Source organism: Natator depressus, chromosome 22 (genome assembly GCF_965152275.1).
Source record: "Natator depressus isolate rNatDep1 chromosome 22, rNatDep2.hap1, whole genome shotgun sequence".
Taxonomy (NCBI): Eukaryota; Metazoa; Chordata; order Testudines; family Cheloniidae; genus Natator; species Natator depressus.
The window spans coordinates 2,311,303-2,334,160 of NC_134255.1; the positions used below are offsets into that span (position 1 = coordinate 2,311,303).

Consider the following 22,858-nt stretch of genomic DNA (forward strand, 5'->3'; position numbering starts at 1 on the left):
AGAATTTTCACAAACACAGAGGAACTCCCTCTAGGCTTAGTTCAAAGTTACAAAAAAACCAGGAATAAACCTCCCTCTAGCAAAGGGAAAATTCACAAGCTAAAACAAAAGATAATCTAACACGCCTTGCCTGGCTTTACTTACTATTTTTGTAATATTAGAGACTCGTTCAGGATTGGTTTATAGGAGAAGGAGTTTTCTGACCTGATGCTTCTCTGCTTCCCAAGAGAACACACAAACAAAGCCTCCCCCCACTCCGATTTGAAAGTATCTTCTTTCCCCTTTGGTCCTTTTGGTCAGGTGCCAACCAGGTTATTTGAATTTCTTAACCCCTTATAGGTAAGGAGGAATTCTAGGCTACCCTTAGCTGTACGGTTATGACAGCCACCCATGCCCAAACACAAATAGGCCCTCATGGCAGCACACACCTGTCATTCATCACTTTAACTAATATCCTAGCACAACCCCCCTAGATACAAATCAACACAAGAACACAACTGGCGCACACAATAATCCCAAAGATACATAGCCCCTCACCTCAGTGCTGGGGTGGATTCTCCATCACTGGACATTTTTAAATCACAATTTTTTTTCTAAAAGATCAGCTGTAGTTCAAACAGGATTTATCTGGGGGCAGGTCTGTGTTATGCCAGGGGGCAGACTGGATGATCTCAATGGTCCCTGCTGGCCTTGGAATCCATTCAGACCAGTTCCTGGCCCTGTAGAGTAAGTCTGCACAGCATTTGGGAGCGAGCCTCCCAGCCCCGGTCGACAGACTCAGGCTAGTGGGGCTCACCCCAGTGCTCTCGAAATAGCTGCACGGACTCAGGCTCTGAAGCCCCTCCCTCCCCTCGCCCCCCAGGCTTCAGACCCCAAGCTCCAGCCTGAGCCACAACTTCAATGCGCTGTCTACAGAGCTACTTTTAGAGCATGGGGGTGAGCCCCGCTAGCGAGTCTGCCAAAGGCTCATTCCAAAATGCTGTGTGGACGTACCTGTGCAGGTAAAGCTGGCAGTGGGTCTGCAGCAGGGAATGTCAGACAGGATGGATGGAGGGAGATGAGGCAGGAGCAGAGAGGTCACATTGACTCCTGAGTGGAGAGAAGGCAGCTGAAGCCGTACAAGCGGAGGAGATCACCCAAAGAAAAAGTGTGAAATGAGAAGGGGAGGGAGCCAAGGACAGAGTCCTTTGGTGCCCGCGCAGAAAGCAGAAGAGAGGAGGAACCACCATGAGGGAGACTGCGGAGGCACAGCCAGAGGAGAAGCAGTGATAAAAAATCGGGGAGGACAATTCAGGCCTTAGCTTGCTCCATAGCCCAGAAATATTGGAGTCACCACAGGCCACAAACATCCTTCCTTGTCTGTAAGTCACTAACCTGCCAGCACTGTCAGCCTTGCCATTACCAGAACCCCACCCCTGCCAAGATCCTTGGGCAGACCTTACCCACAGAAATCAGAGCTATTCAATGACCTCTTCCAGCATCACCCCCTGCCCCATAATGGGACTTCAATCCCCCATCACTTTATCCAGCCTGCAGGGTCATTCACTCACATTTTATAATCCTAGAGCAATGGGGTTAGAAGGGACCGCAAGAGTCATCTAGTCTAACTCCCTGCCAAGCTGCAGGGTTTGTTGTGTCTAACCCATCCAAGGCAAGTGATTCTCTAGCCTTCTTTTGACAACCGCCAGTGAAGGAGCTTCCATGACCTCCCTAGGCAGTCCATTCCATTGTCCTACTGTGCTTACAGTTAGGGAGTTTTTCCTGAGATTTAATCTAAATCTGTTCTGCTGTAGTTTGAACCCATTGCCTCTTGTCCTGCCCTCTGTGGCAAGAGAAAATAACTTGTCTCCATCTTTTTTATGGCAGCCTTTCAAGTATTTGAAGACGGCTATCATGTCCCCCCTTAATCTCCTCTTTTCCAACTAAACATACCCAGTTCCTTCAGCCTTTGCTCATATGGCTTGCATTCAATCCCTTTGATCATCCTTGTTGCTCAGCTCTGGATCCTTTCCAGTTTCTCCACATCCTTTCTATACAGCGGTGACCGAAACTGGACGCTATACGCCAGCTGAGGCCTCACCAGTGCCGACTAGAGCGGTACTATCACCTCCCATGACTTGCATGCCTCTGTCAGTGCAGCCTAAAATTGCATTTGCTTTTTTTGCAACGGCATCGCATTGCTGACTCATGTTGACTTCTCAGCAGTGCTGCTGTCAAGCCAGTTTCCCCTCATTCTGTATTTGTGCCTTTGGTTTCTCTTCCCTAAGTGTAGTACATTTGTCTGTGTTGAATTTCATTTTGTTGTCTATAGTCCAGTTCTCCAATTTATCAAATCCCTCTGAATTTGAGCTTTATCCTCCAAAGTGTTGGCAAACCCCGCCCCCCTCCAGCTTTGTGTCATCTGCAAATTTGATCAGTATGCTGTCTGTTCCTACACCAGGTCATTAATAACAATGTTAAACAACAACGGGCCCAGAACAGATTCCCTGTGGAACCCCCCTTGAGACCTCCCTCCAATCTGACATCATTCCATTGATAGTTACTCTTTGTTTGAAGTTGTTTAACCAATTATGTATCCACTTAATGGTAGTTCCACCGAGCCTGTATTTCTCCATAGAAATGTGGGCTCCATTCTCCACTTTCACCACTTTCTGTTTCTGCGCTTTATCCCTCTCGTCCACAGACGTCTCCTGATTTCTCTTTTCTCCTACTGCCCTCTCCCCAGCTCTCTCAATCATTTCTCTGTTCCATGAAACATTTTCACTCACTCTTTATTCTCTGGTTTCAGAGTAGCAGCCGTGTTAGTCTGTATTCGCAAAAAGAAAAGGAGGACTTGTGGCACCTTAGAGACGAACAAATTTATTTGAGCATAAGCTTTCATGAGCTACAGCTCACTTCATCGGATCTCTCTCTCTCTCAATCCAGCTTCCCTCGCTCACTCACTGGGTTCTCCTGTCTCTATAGCACTCTCTGTCCCTCTCTCCCCAGTTCCCAGTTCCAGTGCTTTGTTGCCATGACACTGGCACAAGGAAGAGCCCCTTTCTATAGCAGCAGGAGAAAGAGCCATAGCTGGGAACAAATTGTCCAGCATCGCTCTGGCGTGCTTCCCGCCAGCCACGGGAAAGGCATTTCTGCTGCTTCTCTCTGCCTTTCCTACACAGAATTTAATTTCTTTCTTTCTTTTCTTTCGATCCTGAGCTTCCTTCCCTGGCTGGTGAGCCCGTCAGTTATTGACACGGATTTTTACATGGAAGGCACTCAGGTGTGTCGTTCAAAGAGGAATTAATTCAGGGAAGTTCTCTGGCCTGTGCTAGAATGGAGGTCAGATTAGATGATCACAGCTGTCCCTTCTGGCCTTATCATATAAAAATACCACCTTAAGATACAGTGATCCTTCTGCCACACTCTCTGACAACGAGTGTCTGAATGCAGCTTTCCCACCCTGCTCCCCTCTGAATACTTAAGGGGCCAGAAACAGCTGTTCCCAGCAGCAGACTGTCTGCCTGAGCATTATATTAACTTAAGACCGTTCTGTGCTGTGGTTTCTGTACCCCACCCCTGCACAGGGACACCAGAACGGTGGGGCCAAGGGGCGATGGCCCTCCCACTTTTCACCATGGGCCCAGCTCCCTGCTCCTCCTCCCCCCCCAGGCCACGCCCTCTGGACAGGACAGAAGCTGGAGCCCAGCCAGGGTAAGAGTGGCCTGGGATGCCCAGGCAGCTGTGGGGAGATGTGGATCCTTCACCTGCCCTGGGCAGGCAGTCTGGGGAGGTGGGGACACAGGCTGGGGGCTGCTCTCAGGCTCCCCCACCCCAGGCAGGTGGAGGGACCCAGGTTCCCCTGCCCGGCTATGACTTCCGGCTTGACCGTGGGGCCAGGCCTCCGGGGGAAGAGGTGGGGCAGGGGTCAGCCCTGCCCATGCAGCAGCAAAACGGGAGTTACCTGCACTTGACCTGATAGAATTAGGCATTTAATACCCTGGAGTCAGAGGAAGGCTCCTTACTTCAGCCTCATCTAGAGGAGCAGTTAAAATGAGAGAAAGTTTGTGGTCGCTGGAGGAAATGGATGCCACAGTGGTCTTAGCTGGTTCCATCTCATTAAAATAATTGTAATTGGTTTCAATTATTTTTCTTTCTGGATGACATTGGGCCAACTGCTGCTCTCCATTAACCCCACATGGATTTTAGAGTGTTACTTTGGTGTGACCGGGAGCAGACTTTTGCCCCTTGCTTCACTATTTCTAGATTTCCTCTAGGACCGATTCATTGCAAAAAGACAAAGTTCTAGGTTCCCCTGCAGGTGCATACAGTAGAGGCCAGATATTCCAGAGCTCAGCTCCCGTTTAGGCACCAAAGCAAGTGTCTCCCTGTTGGGTGCTAAGCATTTTTGAAAATCTGGCCCCAACTGCAAATACAGAGAGCTTGGAAGTCTGGCCCCATGTCTCGGCCCTGGTGCCAGGATCTGCAGCACTCAGCGCTCTTCTAGAGCCGTGAGGCAGTCGGGGGCAGTCTGCCCACATTTCACTCCATGGCCCACATTCTTGCTCCACGTTGTCCAAGTCCATGTGGTTTACTCCACCACTGACTGTTACAACCATGGATTGAATTAATAACTAGTTTTCCCACTTGTTCTGGGAGCCAGTACTTTAACCTGAGTCCATGCTGCTGGATGGACCCCCGTGGGTTTTGAAAATCAGTGAAACAGGGCAATATTTCCCCCTGCCATTCCCAACACAGTGATTACTTGCTGGCTGTAGAGTAACAGCTCCGGGCCAGGTTCTGTGCCAGCTGCATGGCGCCCTCCAGCAGCCTGTCCCCTGGCAGAAAGTCCATCCAGAAGGAGACTTTGGCAGTAGAAAACAGCACTAGCTCGGCCAGGGACAGACAGAGCAGCTGGGGGATGGGCTGATTTCACGACTGACATTCTATTACTGAGAAACTCCTTTGTGGACAGTGCGTGTTAGCTTCTTGCGTAAACAGGAGGGAGCGTGTAAAGGTAACCCTCCCCTCTGCCCAGCTGGCAGGGCAGGACCCTGAGGGACCCACTCCCCGCTGTGGTGACCCTCTGGAAAGACAGCAGCAGCAGTGACATTGCCTGTCCTGTCCAGGGCAAGGCCACTTCAGGGACAAGTCAGTGCAGGGAGGTGTAACTTACACCATTGGTGCAGATGGGAGCAGAGGTGACATATGGGGGGCGAAATGTGGGGTCACATGCCCCCCTAGATTGCTTGGTCACATGGTATGGCCGGGCCCACTCCCTGCGGAGCAGTTGAGCCCACGAGCTGGAGCAGAGGAACAGCTGGGAGCTGCATGGAGGGGCCGCTGGTTTCTGGGAGGGTGGGGCTCGGGGGCGCATGACTCGAGCTGTTCAGGGGGCGTGCCCCCCCACTGTCAGCAGGCACAGGTTGTCTCTGGGTGGGAGTCGAGCCTGGGAGCCCACCGCCTGTGGAGGAAGCTGATCTGACTCACACAGACTGGTGGTGTGGCTCAGAGGCACAGCTGCCTGATATTACTGAGGCTCAGAGGAGATGCATGGGGGAGGGGGTCTGTGGGGTCACGTGCTCCCCCAGCTTTGCTGCTTGGCTTGTACTGAGCATGCGTACATGGACGGAGCATGCTCAGTAACGCTGCTGAAGCCGGCCGCCCTCATTCTGTCCTCCTCGCCCCCCCCTACTCCCCACTCTCAGCAGGCACAAGTAGGGTCTGGCAAGGCCTCGGGCAGGCTGCAGCCGACATAGGCTGGGGCGCCCTCGGACCCGCGTCTCCACTGGTGTAGGAGCTGTTTGTCTCTGGCCAGTGCCGGGATTACAGGGTTGAGTTCACGTGTGAGGAAAGCCCTTTTAAAGAAAGCCGGAGAGACATTCTGTTTTGCCTGATCCAAGTCCTGCCAAAAGAATCACTCGAGTGAGAGTGAGACAAGAGCGCCACAGAGCAAGGCCCTGACTGCCGAGCTGCTCCGACTAGCAGCAGGGAGCGCCCAGCTCCAGGCTGCATGGAGCACGAGGGAAAGTTGGCACTTGGCCCTGGGGAGTGAGGCTTCAACACACACACGTGCGTTTGGTGAAGCAGGTGCCAGAGCAGAGGTAGAAGGGGTGTGCTAAGGCGTGGTCACTGGAGAACACCTGGGGCAGAGGGATTGCACTGAGCACTGTGTTCAGAGACCAGCCAGATCCAAAGCAGCACTCGGAGGCTTCTCAGAGCCAGGTGCAGAGTGGCAGGGGGTTGAGAGGGGCTCAGTCAGGGGAATGGCTCTAGCTGGGGCTCAGCAGCCAGGCCTCTGTCAACATTTGTCCATTGGCTGCTCCATACCCCCCTCGAGGCCCCATGAGCTGTACACATTCAGGGGTGCTTTGGGTTTTCAGATCAGTGGCCTCCTGACTAATGGGTGTGACGGGCCCTGCAGATTTTCATGGGGACAGCAGTGTGTTTTCGTCTGACTGGCACCCTCTAACAATATGCACCTACATGCGTACGTTCCTGGTAATCCTGTACGTGCAAGGCCACCAAGGGAAATTTCTCTCTGCTTCTTTGTTTTGTTGCCTGGTTTCGGTGGAGATGGCTGGAGTTGGATTTTCTTGCAATCACTGCACTGAGCCGAGAACAAGAGCTCTTAAAGGAGGCTTAAGGAGCCACAATGAACCACACAATGGAACAGAGGAGGCTTGGTGCTGAAATCAGCTTGAAATGCAGAACACCCTCAGCTGGAGTCCACAGTTTTACTGATTATACCCCATCAAGCTTTTGTGTGTGAACAGGACTGGAGTTAGGGCCAATAACTAATACACATATCTCAGAGTAGCAGCCGTGTTAGTCTGTATTCGCAAAAAGAAAAGGAGGACTTGTGGCACCTTAGAGACTAACCAATTTATTTGAGCATAAGCTTTCGTGAGCTACAGCTTATGCTCAAATAAATTGGTTAGTCTCTAAGGTGCCACAAGTCCTCCTGTTCTTTTTGCTAATACACATATGTTCTGCTTCAGCTGGGCCCCTTGTGGAATTTCTCTTCAGCTGCACAGACTGTGACAAAGTGGGAATGTTCTTAATGTTTTCTCTGAATACTGTGTGGGTGCCCCATAGAATCATAGAATATCAGGGTTGGAAGGGACCTCAGGAGGTCATCCAGTCCAACCCCCTGCCCAAAGCAGGACCAATCCCCAGATCCCTAAATGGCTCCCTCAAGGATTGAACTCACAACCCTGGGTTTAGCAGGCCAATGCTCAAACCACTGAGTTATCCCTCAGTTTCCCCTAGGTATTTCTTAAGTATCTAGGTGGTGGGATAAGGGTGTGTGATTGTCGCAGAGCCCTTGGGGGTCAGTGTGATGGTGTCTGTGCAGAGAATGGCCGACACCCTGTCTCCTGGCAACTGATGGCCTGGGCCCCTCCTCTGCAAAGGTGCCAGCTGAAGGGGTTGGAGAACAAAGAGATCAGGGGGCCTCCTGGCCCAGGAAAGGGACAAAGGCCAGAAGAGGGGCTGGAGAGTTTCAGTTTGGAGCTGGCTGGGGAAATAGAGGGAGGCCCAGATGGGGCTCTGGCCTCCCTGGCCCCAAGACAGACCTGACTGGGAGGTCCTGTTCTCTGTACCTACAGGCTCTGTTTTAGACCATGTTCCTGTGGTCTAATAAACCTTCTGTTTTACTGGCTGGCTGAGGGTCACGTCTGACTGTGGAATTGGGGTGCAGGGCCCTCTGCCTCCCCCAGGAGCCCCGCCTTCTGCGGACTCGCTGTGGGAAGCGCACGGTGTGGACTGGGATGCTGAATGCTCCAAGGTCAGCCTCAGGAAGGTCGAAGCTGTGTAAGCTTCTTGCCCTGGAGACAGTCTGCTCACAGAGAGGAGGCTCCCCCAGAGTCCTGGCTGGCTTCGTAGGGAGCAGTTCCAGAGCATCGCCCGGGGACTCCGTGACACAGACCTTGATCCGGCATTAGATCTTCCTTCCCCCGGTGATGGAAGTACTGACTACAACTCCAGGTAGCTGCTAACACAACCACTCTGTGCAGCCCCAGAGTTATTTTGCCACGTGGCTGCTCTGACTGAAATGAGCTAACTCAAGAGCAGATCTCTCGAGGTAACATTTAAGTGAAAACACAGCCGTAGAGTGCATCTACACTGCAGACAGAGGTGCGACTGCGGTATGTGTTGCGTCCCAGTGCTTTGGTCTAGCTAGCATGAAGAACAGTGGCTGTGAGGCTGTGGCAGCAGGCCCAGGGCCCTGGGTATGTGCTTGGTGACTAGCCCATGCTGCTGCAGCTTCACGGCTATTGATGTTCCAGCTTACTAGCGAAAGCCAGCTCCACTGTGTCTGCAAGTGCTGCAGTCATGCCTGCCCTGAGCACCTGTGGGCGGAGGACTCTGAACTGGAGTTCAGTCCTTATTCGCCAGCCCTTGGCTGTCGCAGGGCAACCAGACAGGCCCTCCGCCAGTTTAGCACTGGCCCAGCATCCTTGCTGTACAATATGCACTGTAGAGCACTTTAAAATGGGCCCCTGGAATTGCAGGGCTCTCCTTGTGCCAGTTGCCCATTGCAGTCATTAACCTCCCCTTTCTTGCTCGGTCTTGGCTCCTGACCCCTTGCTTGGGGAGGCTTCTCCTGGCCTCTCTCCTGTCTCTGTGTTTGGCTGAATGGAGATGAGCTCATACATCACCCCACTCCAGACACATAGTTCTAGGTAATTAACTGGGTGTTGTAACAGCCCTTCACGTTGCTGACATTGTGCCGTGGGTGCTGAGGGACTGAAAGGTCAGGCAGGCTGTGCCTCCTGCCAAAGCCTGGGGCTGGTCTGCTTTGCCCAAGGTGGGGGAGATGATTTGGAGACTTTCCCATAACCGTGTCTGTGAGGCCAGGGCCAGCTCTACAGTTTTTGCCGCCCCAAGCAGTGAAAAAAACTGCCACCACAGCCGGCGGAACGGAGAAGCTGCCGCCGAATTGCCACCGCGGCGGAAACGCTGCCGCCCCTTGCGAACTGCCACCCCAAGCACCTGCTTGGAGCGCTGGTGCCTGGAGCTGGCCCTGGGTGAGGCTGACCCCACCCATCAGCCCTGCCTCAAACATGCCAAACGAGGGTACGATTCTCAGAGACAGTGTTTCTAAATGTGCATTTAAGAGCAGCAGTGCAAGAATTATACCCACCAAAATATCGGAAACTGTGTGTAACAGTGGATCAGCCAAGGCTGGGGCGTTTGTGTTTGAACTGTGTTCTTTAGGTCTGATCTCGCTTTTCTAATTTGACAAATTCATGTTTGGCTCATTTGTTCTCTTTCGGCAGTGGATTTTGTCCTAGCTGCTGTGGGGGTTTGGGGCTGGCTATTTAATCTGGTAACCCATTAGTAGAAATGAGCATTTTAAAACAATAAAGAAAATATTTTTTGAAGAAAGTGGACACCATTTAAAAGAATAAGCTGCATTTAATGCTTGGCTGCTGTAGTAACAAAACAATAATGCCTCGCTCTTATCTAGTGCTTTTCATCAGTAGATCTCAAAGTACTTCACAATCTTTAATCTTTAGTAGGTTTCAGAGTAACAGCCGTGTTAGTCTGTATTCGCAAAAAGAAAAGGAGTACTTGTGGCACTTTAGAGACTAACCAATTTATTTGCGCATAAGCTTTCGTGAGCTACAGCTCACTTCATCGGATGCATGCAGTGGAAAATACAGAAGCTGTTTGTTTTTATACACACAAATCATGAAAAAATGGGTGTTTACCACTACAAAAGGTTTTCTCTCCCCCCACCCCACTCTCCTGCTGGTAATAGCTTATCTAAAGTGATCACTCTCCTTACAATGTGTATGATAATCACGATGGGCCATTTCCAGCACCTTGATTATCATACACATTGTAAGGAGAGTGATCACTTTAGATAAGCTATTACCAGCAGGAGAGTGGGGTGGGGGGAGAGAAAACCTTTTGTAGTGGTAAACACCCATTTTTTCATGATTTGTGTGTATAAAAACATAAACAGCTTCTGTATTTTCCACAGTATGCATCCGATGAAGTGAGCTGTAGCTCACGAAAGCTTATGCTCAAATTAATTGGTTAATCTCTAAAGTGCCACAAGTACTCCTAATCTTTAGTAGATCAGTTTAAGGGGGTATTTCCTCCTAGTTGCAGTGTAGGGAATTCTGCAATAAAGTCAAATATTGCCACGTGGCAGTCGATGTTTTAGTGCCACACGCTGCATGTTCACGATGGACTCTGGCAGTGGACCAAGCACAGTGCTAGCTCGCACTCTGTAGGGAACGGGCCTGCACTGACAATGAGATAGATGGACTGGAGTACCTAGCAGAGCGCTGGGGGGAGGGATAGCTCAGTGGTTTGAGCATTGGCCTGCTAAACCCACAGTTGTGAGTTCAATCTTTGAGGGGGCCACTTAAGGATCTGGGCCAAAAATTGGGGATTGGTCCTGCTCTGAGCAGCGGGTTGGACTAGATGACCTCCTGAGGTCTCTTCCAACCCTGAGAATCTATGATTGTTTCCATCTGCAGGCCAGATTCCCTCTCGCTCTACACACACGCAGCGGTAAGTGCAGTTGGAAGGAGGTGTGTGCGTGCTTGGAGTGCAGTTTTTGGCCCAATGGCTGAAGTGCAGACATACCCTGAGCGAAGGCTAGGAGCATGCTCAGTACCACTGGCCTGTAGGAAACTCTATGGAACTTGAGCAAGCTGATAGCAGTTGATGCACAGGAAGCTCTGTGGGGCTGGAGCATGCTCAGTGCAGATGGACTGTTCAGAGAGTTTATCAGCAACCCTCTAACCAGGCTCTACTCAGCATGTTCATGCAGCATTTTCTAGATGCTTATAACTTAGACAGATCTAGGTGGGTTTTCATGAGGACAGCAATAGGCACCTCCCTGACCCCAGGACTTACGGTTACGTGTTCAGCCCTAACTTTCATTTACCTTGAGTTTAACTGTGATTAATCTTAACATTGGCTTCATTTTTTAATTTAATTTCCTTGGTTTGTGTAAGGTAAAAAAGCTTGGGCCCAGTTCTATCTTAGCTCCTACTTTATGGGTATGAAAGGCCTTGATATTGCTACACTCCTCACTGTGAGGTCTGTGCAAGTGTCTGCTCAGTGGCCTAGCCACGTCCACAGTGTTTGTCTTTTTTGTTAATGCACACTCTTTTGCAATCTTAACTATCGAGGATGCTCCCACCATGACAGCCACAACAAATCATTTCACTACCCACCATTGAAAGGCAGACGCCTCTGGCGTGGACTATGGCTGTGACTGCTCACCAGTGCACCAAGACATTGCACAGCACTGTGGGATCAGAAGAGAGGTCCAGTTATATGTGACAAAGCAGCTCTACAGCACGCACCTGCACCATGCTGTTAAAGGTGGTGGGCAAGATGAAGGCTTGATCGCCATCCGGCCTTTTATTAGCACACTGCCAGGTCTCTCTGACTCGCTGGGGCTGCTGTGTGTGTGTGCAGTGTCTGAAATGGTAGAGCACCGTGAATGGTGGGGATAATGGCTCAGCTAGTGTGTGTAGAATATTCCAGTTGCTCGCATACTCCTTGGGGTAGGCCCCCTACTGCCCTGTCTCCATGTAGCCCTGACTGAGAACACATTGATTTTAAAAATTAATTCAGACTTGCTCCTTGGGGAAGTCTGTCCCCCCTTGGTGTGGCTCAGTTTTCTGTCCACAGTCCGCTGGAGGCAGTGTGCACTAGTGGCTAGAGAAGGGAACTGGAGTCAGGAGTGCTGCACTGTTTTGTTGTGTCCTGAGGCAAGAACTTCACCTCTCTGCTTTTCAATATTCTCTCAAATGGAGACAATGAGATTTCCTCTTCCTTGTAAAATGTCTAAAAGTTGGTGGGGGAAGGTGCTGTGTAAATGTTCAGTCTTGCTGTCTCACCATTTAAAACCGCAGTAAGGAGATAAGGGCCACGCAGCCTGAGCTGCAAGGGTCAGCCGCAGCATGCTTGGAAATAGGTATCGCTCATTGTCTTGAGAAGGGCTCAGTTCTGTTCTCACTTGGCCAGCGCAGCCCCACTGACATCAGTGGGGTTGCCGTTGGCTCCTGCGTAATGTGGAATAAACTCTCAGGAGAGAAGGCCCAGTACTTTCATTAACTGCATAAGCAGCCAGCTAAGACTGAGCCTGACAAGGTTTCTGGAAACCTCTGGGCATCTTCAGAAGCTGAACACAGGTATTAGACTGTCACTCCCACAGCGATAACACGAGTCTTAGCCTTGCCTTAACCAGCCCTGCTGTCTTTTCCCTCTAGGTCTACTGGAAGGCGTCAATATCACCAGCCCAGTTCTTCTCATCCATGGCATAGTTGGCAAACCTGCCCTGCTCTCGGTGAGGTACACCAGCACCAGCAGCGATAAACCTGTGATCAAATGGCAGCTGAAGCGAGACAAGCCTACCACAGTGGTACAGTCCATCGGCACCGAGATCATTGGCAACCTGCGCCCCGATTACAAGGACCGGATTAAAATACTTGAGAATGGCTCCCTGTTGATCAGTCACCTGCAGCTGTCAGACGAGGGCACCTATGAGGTGGAGATCTCCATCACAGATGACACCTTTACCGGGGAGAAGAACATTAACCTTACCGTGGACAGTAAGTGTTCTGAACTTCCCAAGAAAATGAGCACAGCTCCTTTCTTCAGTAAAATCCTCCCTGGAGTCCCTTTGTTCTCCTCTTTATTACAGAGAATTTAAAGGACTGATCCAGGCCAGCTCTCTGTAGCCCAGCAAAGTGCTGCCAGGAGGATTTTGCTCCATGCTAAATGCAGAAGGAACCTCAGTAAAAGTTCTTAGAACCACAGCAGATCTTAGTCCTTAGACTTTCATAAACAGGGTAACTTTCCAAGTATCCATTTTTACAGCACAAGCCCATCTAGCCTGCATTTCTCTTATCAGATTGGTTAACTATTAAGGACATTTGTAAGGGCTCCAACCTTTTCAATGAAAAGATGTAGTTAGGGTTAGTGGAGGGGCCCAAACATTTCCTGCTTGGTTTTTGCATCAGTCTTGGGAATTCGGAGTTTGTCCTCAGGCGTGTGGTTTCCAAATAGAATATGGATGATTCACTTTCCCAATTGATCATGCAGACTCAATCCAAACCAAGGAGCGGGCTTTAGGCACCAGCAGATCTTCAGTCACAAAGAAGGAGGAGGGCAGGAAAATGCGAGACACAATTTCAGCAAACCGCCTAGCTCTCCTGCACTGCACATCATTCCAAATGTTTTTCACCCATCCCAGCACTGGGGGTAATTTCCCAAGCTTTCGCAAATGGAACTTTTTAGAAAGCCAGCTCTCTAATCCTATAGGCTGGGGAGGACCCTTCACTGGAACAGCATGGGGTTCTGCAGGCCAGGAGTGAGTGAGGTGTGCGGATACGTTGGTAAGAGCTATGCAGTGGGGGCCCCAGGAACTGGATAACAGGGTCATTGGCAGAGCTGTGTGTGGAGCACAGAATTGGATTAAAAAGGGTTGTTGCATGTCAAATTTGAGACACATTAAAAGAGCTGGTAGGGGAACCCTGGAAAGGTCCAGCCCTCACCATCCTGAACTGTTATTATCTATTATGTGCTTTGCATTAACACTTTGGGGCCCCATCAAGAGGTCGGGGCCCCATTACGCTTGGGTCTATACACACATAACAAAAAGACAGGCCCTTCCCTTACTGACTCACTAACCCTCCTTTGTCCTTCCACTTCACCTTGAACAGTTTCTTACAACATGTTAACTCCTTATGCGAAACAATCTGTTTCACCTTGCATTTAGCTGTGACCCTCTGAATACCTTTCCCAGAGCTGAAGAAGAGCTCTGTGTAAGCTCAGAAGTTTGTCTCTTTCACCAATAGAAGTTGGTCGAATAAAAGATATTCCCTCACTCTCCCTGTTTCTCTGATACAGTTTAGTATTTCATTGCATCTCCCCCTTTAAGTCCTACATTCCTACCATTTACAATATTTACGCTATCGTGCTATCTTTGAAGTTCAGCACAGTTCAGTCTGCTAAGTGTCGCTGAACCATACTGGTTTTCTAATTATATGTCCTGAATGCATAACAACTTGGTTATCTGGCAGTCTACTGGTTAATGACTGGCTGTGGTTGGTTTGGAATCCTTGAGTCTTTTCCTGGTTCTGCATCCACCAGCTGTAGAGTTTGCTCTGTGGATTGTTCTCTCTAAGGAACAAACTGTAGATGTGGATGGTTCCTGCTGAGCTCTCCACTGTCGGTCTTGCTCACATGTAATCTGGGAACTGAGTTATTTTTCTTCATGAGAGCAGAAGTTGTCCATCCTTTTTCTCCATCCAGTGTGACATGAACACAGTCACCAGGTCCTAGACCCAACAGTTCTCTGTTGCAAAAGTGTGTGTAAGCTCTTTTTGCTTTTCATCCAATTTGGCTACTTTTCTTCATGTCTGGACATTTTGGAGACAGATTCTTTTTCAGAGTTGAAATAGTATTTCTGAGTTGTCTCCCCACGTGCTGGATTATATCCAGTAGCCGCTGTTGGTGTTGATCTGTAACTCAGAAGAGCAAGGAATGGGTCTTCCCGCGGTAGGATTTTCTTGGCTCTCTGTACACCTCTGTCAGCCTCTCCATTTGCTTTTGGGTAATGTGGGCTGCTAGTAATACAATCAAAATCGTATTTCCTTCTGAATGACTTAAATTCTGCTGCAATGAATTATGGTCCATTGTCCGTCACTAGATGTTCTGGAATACTGAAATGACCAAAAGTGCACTTCAGCTTCTTGATAACACTGTGACATGTTATGTCTTTTGAGTACATTATTTCTATATACCTGGAAAAACAGATAATGATGGGCTCTGGATTTGTATAAATCTGCTGCTAGTCTCTGTCTGGTAGAGGTGTTTGTACATTTCCCACCTTTCTCACTAGACCCATCACAGCTGCCATGCTGCAGCTGAGAAGGTTGTTGGTCTTTGATCCTTTGATCACATGCACCCTGAATGCAAAGCTTTTGTCTTTTTAAATTGCTTCTGTGGTGAACTGGCCCATGTGAGTCAGAATAACTCCAGGGCTAGTCAGAGCTGTGTCAGGTGACTTCAGCTCTGGAGGTGTTGAAGGTTATGTTAAGTCTCTTCTGTGAGGTCTGCTTCTGGGTCTATTTTAAAGTCAATTGTCTTTCCATGAATATTCAGTTTCACTCTCCAGGCAGACTCTGTGTCATCACATGTGATAGATCCCAGAAACAATGGCTCTTGATTGTCTGTAATAGAAGCCAATTCCCCTATTGCTTTGGTTCAGCAAACAACTGCAAAATGTCCATACTTTGTGCATTTATTACACCTTGTGCTTTTGGGTGGATGTGCATCATCTCTTGGGATATGATTTTTTCCAGATATTGTGCATTTAGGCTGCAGGGCTTTGATGTCTGACTGGAATTCATCCCTCTCAGCCTGGGAATTATTTCTCCTTGCCCCAGGGGTCTTATGATAATGACTTGTAGCGCTCTTGTGGGCTCTGTTGACAAATTCTAAGCTAGTTTCTTGTTTTTCAAGTTTGGCAAGTTGCTCTTGGTTTTGCTATCTCACCAGCTCAGACTGCTTTGCTATTTGAGTAGCTGTGTGTAGGTTCTTGGGGGTCACAGATGCTACATCAAAGACCTGTGCGATGACCTCTACACTTACTGGCTGTACAGTACTATCACACAAAATTCAGAGTAACAGCCGTGTTAGTCTGTATTCACAAAAAGAAAAGGAGTACTTGTGGCACCTTAGCCCTGGTCTACACTAGGACTTTAGGTTGAATTTAGCAGCATTAAATCGATGTAAACCTGCACCCGTCCACACGATGAAGCCCTTTATTTCGACTTAAAGGGCTCTTAAAATCGATTTCCTTACTCCACCCCTGACAAATGGATTAGCGCTTAAATCAGCCTTGCCGGGTCGAATTTGGGGTACTGTGGACACAATTCAACGGTATTGGCCTCCGGGAGCTATCCCAGAGTGCTCCATTTTGACCGCTCTGGACAGCACTCTCAACTCAGATGCACTGGCCAGGTAGAGAGGAAAAGAACCGCGAACTTTTGAATCTCATTTCCTGTTTGGCCAGCGTGGCAAGCTGCAGGTGACCATGCAGAGCTCATCAGCAGAGGTGACCATGATGGAGTCTCAGAATCGCAAAAGAGCTCCAGCATGGACCGAACGGGAGGTACAGGATCTGATCGCTGTATGGGGAGAGGAATCCGTGCTATCAGAACTCCGTTCCAGTTTTCGAAATGCCAAAACCTTTGTCAAAATCTCCCAGGGCATGAAGGACAGAGGCCATAACAGGGACCCGAAGCAGTGCCGCGTGAAACTGAAGGAGCTGAGGCAAGCCTACCAGAAAACCAGAGAGGCGAACGGCCGCTCTGGGTCAGAGCCCCAAACATGCCGCTTCTATGATGAGCTGCGTGCCATTTTAGGGGGTTCAGCCACCACTACCCCAGCTGTGTTGTTTGACTCCTTCAATGGAGATGGAGGCAATACGGAAGCAGGTTTTGGGGACGAAGAAGATGATGATGATGACGAGGTTGTAGATAGCTCACAGCAAGCAAGCGGAGAAACCGGTTTTCCCGACAGCCAGGAACTGTTTCTCACCCTGGACCTGGAGCCAGTACCCCCTGAACCCACCCAAGGCTGCCTCCTGGACCCAGCAGGCGGAGAAGGGACCTCCGGTGAGTGTACCTTTTAAAATACTATACATGGTTTAAAAGCAAGCATGTGAAAGGATTACTTTGCCCTGGCATTCGCGGCTCTCCTGGATATACTCCCAAAGCCTTTGCAAAAGGTTTCTGGGGAGGGCAGACTTATTGCGTCCTTCATGGTAGGACACTTTACCACTCCAGGCCAGCAACACGTACTCGGGAATCATTGTACAACAAAGCATTGCAGTGTATGTTTGCTGGCGTTCAAGCAACATCCGTTCTTTATCTCTCTGTGTTATCCTCAGGAGAGTGAGATATAATCCATGGTCACCTGGTTGAAATAGGGTGCTTTTCTTCAGGGGACACTCAGAGGAGCCCATTCCTGCTGGGCTGTTTGCCTGCGGCTGAACAGAAATGTTCCCCGCTGTTAGCCACAGGGAGGGGGGAGGGTTGAGGGGGTAGCCACGCGGTGGGGGGAGGCAAAATGCGACCTTGTAACGAAAGCACATGTGCTATGTATGTAATGTTAACAGCAAGGTTTACCCTGAAAGAGTGTAGCCAGTGTTTTATAAAATGTGTCTTTTTAAATACCGCTGTCCCTTTTTTTTTCTCCACCAGCTGCATGTGTTTCAATGATCACAGGATCTTCTCCTTCCCAGAGGCTAGTGAAGATTAGAAAGAAAAAAAAACGCACTCGAGATGAAATGTTCTCCGAGCTCATGCTGTCCTCCCACACTGACAGAGCACAGACGAATGCGTGGAGGCAAATAATGTCAGACTGCAGGAAAGCACAAAATGACCAGGAGGAGAGGTGGCGGGCTGAAGAGAGTAAGTGGCGGGCTGAAGAGAGTAAGTGGCGGGCTGAAGAGAGGGCTGAAGCTCGAATGTGGCGGCAGCGTGATGAGAGGAGGCAGGATTCAATGCTGAGGCTGCTGGAGGACCAAACCAGTATGCTCCAGTGTCTGGTTGAGCTGCAGCAAAGGCAGCTGGAGCACAGACTGCCACTACAGCCCCTGTGTAACCAACCGCCCTCCTCCCCAAGTTCCACAGCCTCCACACCCAGACGCCCAAGAACGCGGTGGGGGGGCCTCCAGCCAACCAGCCACTCCACCACAGAGGATTCCCCAAAAAAAAGAAGGCTGGCATTCAATAAATTTTAAAGTTGTAAACTTTTAAAGTGCTGTGTGGCATTTTCCTTCCCTCCTCCACCACCCCTCCTGGGCTACCTTGGTAGTCATCCCCCTATTTGTGTGATGAATGAATAAAGAATGCATGAATGTGAAGCAACAATGACTTTATTGCCTCTGCAAGCGGTGATCGAAGGGAGGAGGAGAGGGTGGTTAGCTTACAGGGAAGTAGAGTGAACCAAGGGGCGGGGGGTTTCATCAAGGAGAAACAAACAGAACTTTCACACCGTAGCCTGGCCAGTCATGAAACTGGTTTTCAAAGCCTCTCTGATGCGTACCGCGCCCTCCTGTGCTCTTCTAACCGCCCTGGTGTCTGGCTGCGCGTAACCAGCAGCCAGGCGATTTGCCTCAACCTCCCACCCCGCCATAAACGTCTCCCCCTTACTCTCACAGATATTGTGGAGCACAGAGCAAGCAGTAATAACAGTGGGAATATTGGTTTCGCTGAGGTCTAAGTGAGTCAGTAAACTGCGCCAGCGCGCCTTTAAACGTCCAAATGCACATTCTACCACCATTCTGCACTTGCTCAGCCTGTAGTTGAACAGCTCCTGACTACTGTCCAGGCTGCCTGTGTACGGCTTCATGAGCCATGGCATTAAGGGGTAGGCTGGGTCCCCAAGGATACATATAGGCATTTCAACATCACCAACAGTTATTTTCTGGTCTGGGAATAAAGTCCCTTCTTGCAGCTTTTGAAACAGACCAGAGTTCCTGAAGATGCGAGCGTCATGTACCTTTCCCGGCCATCCCACGTTGATGTTGGTGAAACGTCCCTTGTGATCCACCAGAGCTTGCAGCACTATTGAAAAGTACCCCCTTGCAGTTTATGTACTCGCCGGCTTGGTGCTCCGGTGCCAAGATAGGGATATGGGTTCCGTCTATGGCCCCACCACAGTTAGGGAATCCCATTGCAGCAAAGCCATCCACTATGACCTGCACATTTCCCAGGGTCACTACCCTTGATATCAGCAGATCTTTGATTGCGTGGGCTACTTGCATCACAGCAGCCCCCACAGTAGATTTGCCCACTCCAAATTGATTCCCAACTGACCGGTAGCTGTCTGGCGTTGCAAGCTTCCACAGGGCTATCGCCACTCGCTTCTCAACTGTGAGGGCTGCTCTCATCTTGGTATTCATGCGCTTCAGGGCAGGGGAAAGCAAGTCACAAAGTTCCATGAAAGTGCCCTTACGCATGCGAAAGTTTCGCAGCCACTGGGAATCGTCCCAGACCTGCAACACTATGCGGTCCCACCAGTCTGTGCTTGTTTCCCGAGCCCAGAATCGGCGTTCCACAGCATGAACCTGCCCCATTAGCACCATGATGCATGCATTGGCAGGGCCCATGCTTTCAGAGAAATCTGTGTCCATGTCCTGATCGCTCACGTGACCGCGCTGACGTCGCCTCCTCGCCCGGTAGTGCTTTGCCAGGTTCTGGTGCTGCATATACTGCTGGATAATGCGTGTGGTGTTTAATGTGCTCCTAATTGCCAAAGTGAGCTGAGCGGACTCCATGCTTGCCTTGGTATGGCGTCCGCACAGAAAAAAGGCGCGGAATGATTGTCTGCCGTTGCTCTGACGGAGGGAGGGGCGACTGACGACACGGCTTACGGGGTTGGCTTCAGGGAGCTAAAATCAACAAAGGGGGTGGCTTTACATCAAGGAGTAGTTCAGGCAGGACTTCACGGAGGGTTCCAATAAGAAATGGTGCACCTAAGTTATTGTTCTTATTGGAACAAGGAGGTTAGCCTGGCCTCTGATTGATACATGGCTAGATTTACCTCACTGCACCTTCTCTGTGAGTGACTGCAGTGTGACCTAAAGGAATGAGTCCCCTAGACAGGGGAGAAGGCAAATGAGTACAAAACAAATCTGGTCTATTTCTTGTTTTGATCCACTCCATCTATCTTTTACATCTTTGGCTGGCAGCAGACGGTGCAGAAGGACTGCATGCCATCCACATCTCATGGCTGCTCGGCAGAAGACGGTACAATAGGACTGCTAGCAATCCATATCGCCTGCCTGCTCACCATAAGACGGTTCAATAGGACTGACTGCCGGACTTAAGAGAATGACCTGGTCAAGTCACTAAAAATTTAGTCCCTGCGCCCATGTCTGCCCAGGCGCTCCTGATCGACCTCACACAGGCGACCAGGAGCACCTCGGACATGACGAGGACGGCTACCAGTCATATTGTACCATCTGCTGCCACAAGGCAATGAGTTGCTGCTGCTGTGTAGCAATGCAGTACCGCGTCTGCCAGCACCCAGGAGACATACGGTGACGGTTACCTGAGCGGGCTCCATGCTTGCCGTGGTATGGCGTCCGCACAGGTAACTCAGGAAAAAAGGCGCGAAACGATTTTCTGCCCTTGCTTTCACGGAGGGAGGGAGGGAGGGAAGGGGGGACTGACGATATGTACCCAGAACCACCCGCGACAATGTTTCAGCCCCATCAGGCATTGGGATCTCAACCCAGAATTCCAATGGGCAGCGGAGACTGCGGGAACTGTGGGATAGCTACCCACAGTGCAACGCTCCGGAAGTCGACTCTAGCCTCGGTACTGTGGAAGCACTCCGCCGAGTTAATGCACTTAATGCACTTCTGTGGGGACACACACACTCGAATATATAAAACCGATTTCTAAAAAACCGACTTCTATAAATTCGACCTTATTCCGTAGTGTAGACATACCCTTAGAGACTAACCAATTTATTTGAGCATAAGCTTTCGTGAGCTACAGCTCACTTCATCGGATGGGAATGCATCCGATGAAGTGAGCTGTAGCTCACGAAAGCTTATGCTTAAATAAATTGGTTAGTCTCTAAGGTGTCACAAGTACTCCTTTTCTTATCACACAGAAGTAACGTGAAATGTTAAGTCTTCGTGGTTGGCCAGAACTAGGAGTAAGTGATCATGAGATTGAAGCTTTGATGAAGATGAAAGGTGTGAGCCGTATCAGCTCCTCGCTATGCCAGTCAGTTAGCAGTGGCGTAGCAGAGAGATTTACTCGAATCTATAAATCAAGCCTTGCCAGGAAGATCACCTGTGTGTTAATGGCTGGCTTGTCTAATTTTATCTTACAGAAGCACTGTGCGCACCGCTGCAGTGGTCTCTAACATGCCCAATATTTGGAGCCAGCTATAGAGCTGCAACAGCTACAAGTTCAGGTCGATTGATAGGAGACAGAGCAAGCAGTTTTATCGTAGCACTGGCAGCACCGAGACAGAGCCAGTCCAACATGCGCTACACACAGAGATGGTGTTGCATGGCCAAGATACCCTTTTAATAGGCGGACGAGACTTGTGCTGGGAGTCGGGTTGCTGACTTTGGTTGGGTGTATTCCTGGAGGTTTCATCACATGACATAATCTTTAATTCCTGGAGACTCAGGACAAACCTGGAGGGCTGGCAATCCTAGCTGGGAGCGATTCGCTGGCAGGCCTCGTGGTGGAGGAGACTGTAATGAAATACTAAACTGCATTATACTTTTCAGCCAGTAGGTAGTGATGTGTGGAGCTTATGTAAGCTCACAACAGTGATTGCTGGCAGAGCTTTAAAGGATCTTATCGAAGATAAGTCTCTGGTGTATCTACCAGAGAGGGAAGCTCTGTGGCCAGTCTATATCTGGTACAGAAGCTTGACCTACTAGTAGCGGTCTGCAACCTCCCATGTACCTGAAATACACGGCACAGTGCCAGGAGTAAAGTAGTACCAGAGAAGAACAGAAACAGAAGGAAAACAGCATCAAAGGTTGCTTACAGAAGGAACAAAACAACACGGTTTGCAGGATCTCATCAACATGCCACTCTTCAATGCCCCAGAGAACTTCAGCTTGACAAACCTTCTGTGACCGGGGTCCTAGTGGGGAGCCAGCTGTGGTCACTCAATTAGGGTGAACTGCAAAGAATGGGGCAGACAATCCGCATAAAGCTGGTGGCTATTCCAATACTTAGATTTACCAAGCCAGCATAAAACAGCTTCTTTATTACCTCACGGGGTTTGTTACAGGGATTGGTTCCTGGGTTAGTGTTTCTGTGGTGTGGTATGTAGGTCCTGGTGAGTATTTGCTTCAGGTTGGGGGGCTGTCTGTAAGCGAGGACTGGCCTGCCTCCCAAGGTCGGTGAGAGTGAGGGATCATTTTCCAGGATAGGTTGTAGATTGTTGATGATGTGCTGGGGAATGTATGTGATGGCCAGTGGTGTTCTGTTATTATTTTCATTGGGTCTGTCCTGTAGTAGGTAACTTCTAGGTACCTGTCTTGCTCTGTCAATCTGTTTCCTCACTTCCCCAGGTGGGTATTGTAGTTTTAAGAATGCCAGATAAAGATCTTGTAGGTGTTTGTCTGAGGGACTGGAGCAAATTTGGTTGTATCTTAGGGCTTGGCTGTAGACAATGGATCGTGTGATGTGTCCTGGATGGAAGCTGGAGGCATGTAGGTAAGTATAGCGGTCAATAGGTTTCTGGTATAGAGTGGTGTTTATGTGACCATCACTTATTTGCACTGTAGTGTCCAGGAAGTGTATCTCTTGTGTGGACTGGTCCAGGTTGAGGTTGATGGTGGGGTGGAACTTGTTGAAATCATGGTGGAATTCTTCAAGGGCCTCCTTCCCGTGGGTCCAGATGATGAAGATGTCATCAATGTAGCGCAAGTAGAGGAGGGGCGCTAGGGGATGAGAGCTGAGGAAGCGTTGTTCTAAGTCAGCCATAAAAATGTTGGCATACTGTGGGGCCATGCGGGTACCCATAGCAGTGCCGCTGATTTGAAGGTATAAGTTGTCCCCAAATCTGAAATGGTTGTGGATGAGGACAAAGTCACAAAGTTCAGCCACCAGGGGTGCCGTGGCCTCATCAGGGATACTGTTCCTGACGGCTTGTAGTCCATCCTCGTATGGAATATTGGTGTAAAGAGCTTCTACATCCATGGTGGCTAGGATGGTGTTTTCACGAAGATCACCGATGGATTGTAGTTTCCTCATGAAGTCGGTGGTGTCTCGAAGATAGCTAGGAGTGCTGGTAGCGTAGGGCTTGAAGAGAGGGTCCAAACAGCCAGATAATCCTG

At 49.7% G+C, this 22,858-nt stretch overlaps 2 protein-coding genes across 2 annotated transcripts in view; both read left to right on the top strand.

Moving 5' to 3' along the window:
• HEPACAM (hepatic and glial cell adhesion molecule) overlaps positions 1-22,858 on the top strand; it is an 87,281-nt gene that overhangs the window by 24,839 nt on the left and 39,584 nt on the right. Inside the window, exon 2 of the mRNA XM_074936829.1 lies at positions 12,228-12,569. Within this exon, the coding sequence (XP_074792930.1) occupies positions 12,228-12,569 (342 nt within the window). The remainder of the gene's footprint in view (positions 1-12,227; positions 12,570-22,858) is intronic.
• Positions 12,590-17,788, top strand: LOC141976049 (uncharacterized). Its single transcript, XM_074936830.1, has 2 exons — positions 12,590-16,643; positions 17,232-17,788. Exons 1-2 carry the CDS (start codon positions 16,061-16,063, stop codon positions 17,771-17,773), a joined length of 1,125 nt encoding a protein of 374 aa, XP_074792931.1. The 5' UTR covers positions 12,590-16,060; the 3' UTR covers positions 17,774-17,788.

Coding starts and splice junctions, on each gene's coding strand:
- LOC141976049 (XM_074936830.1), top strand. CDS start 16,061: ATGCAGAGCTCATCAGCAGAGGTGACCATGATGGAGTCTCAGAATCGC. Junction 16,644..17,231: donor AGGCGGAGAAGGGACCTCCG/GTGAGTGTACCT, acceptor TTTCTCCACCAG/CTGCATGTGTTTCAATGATC.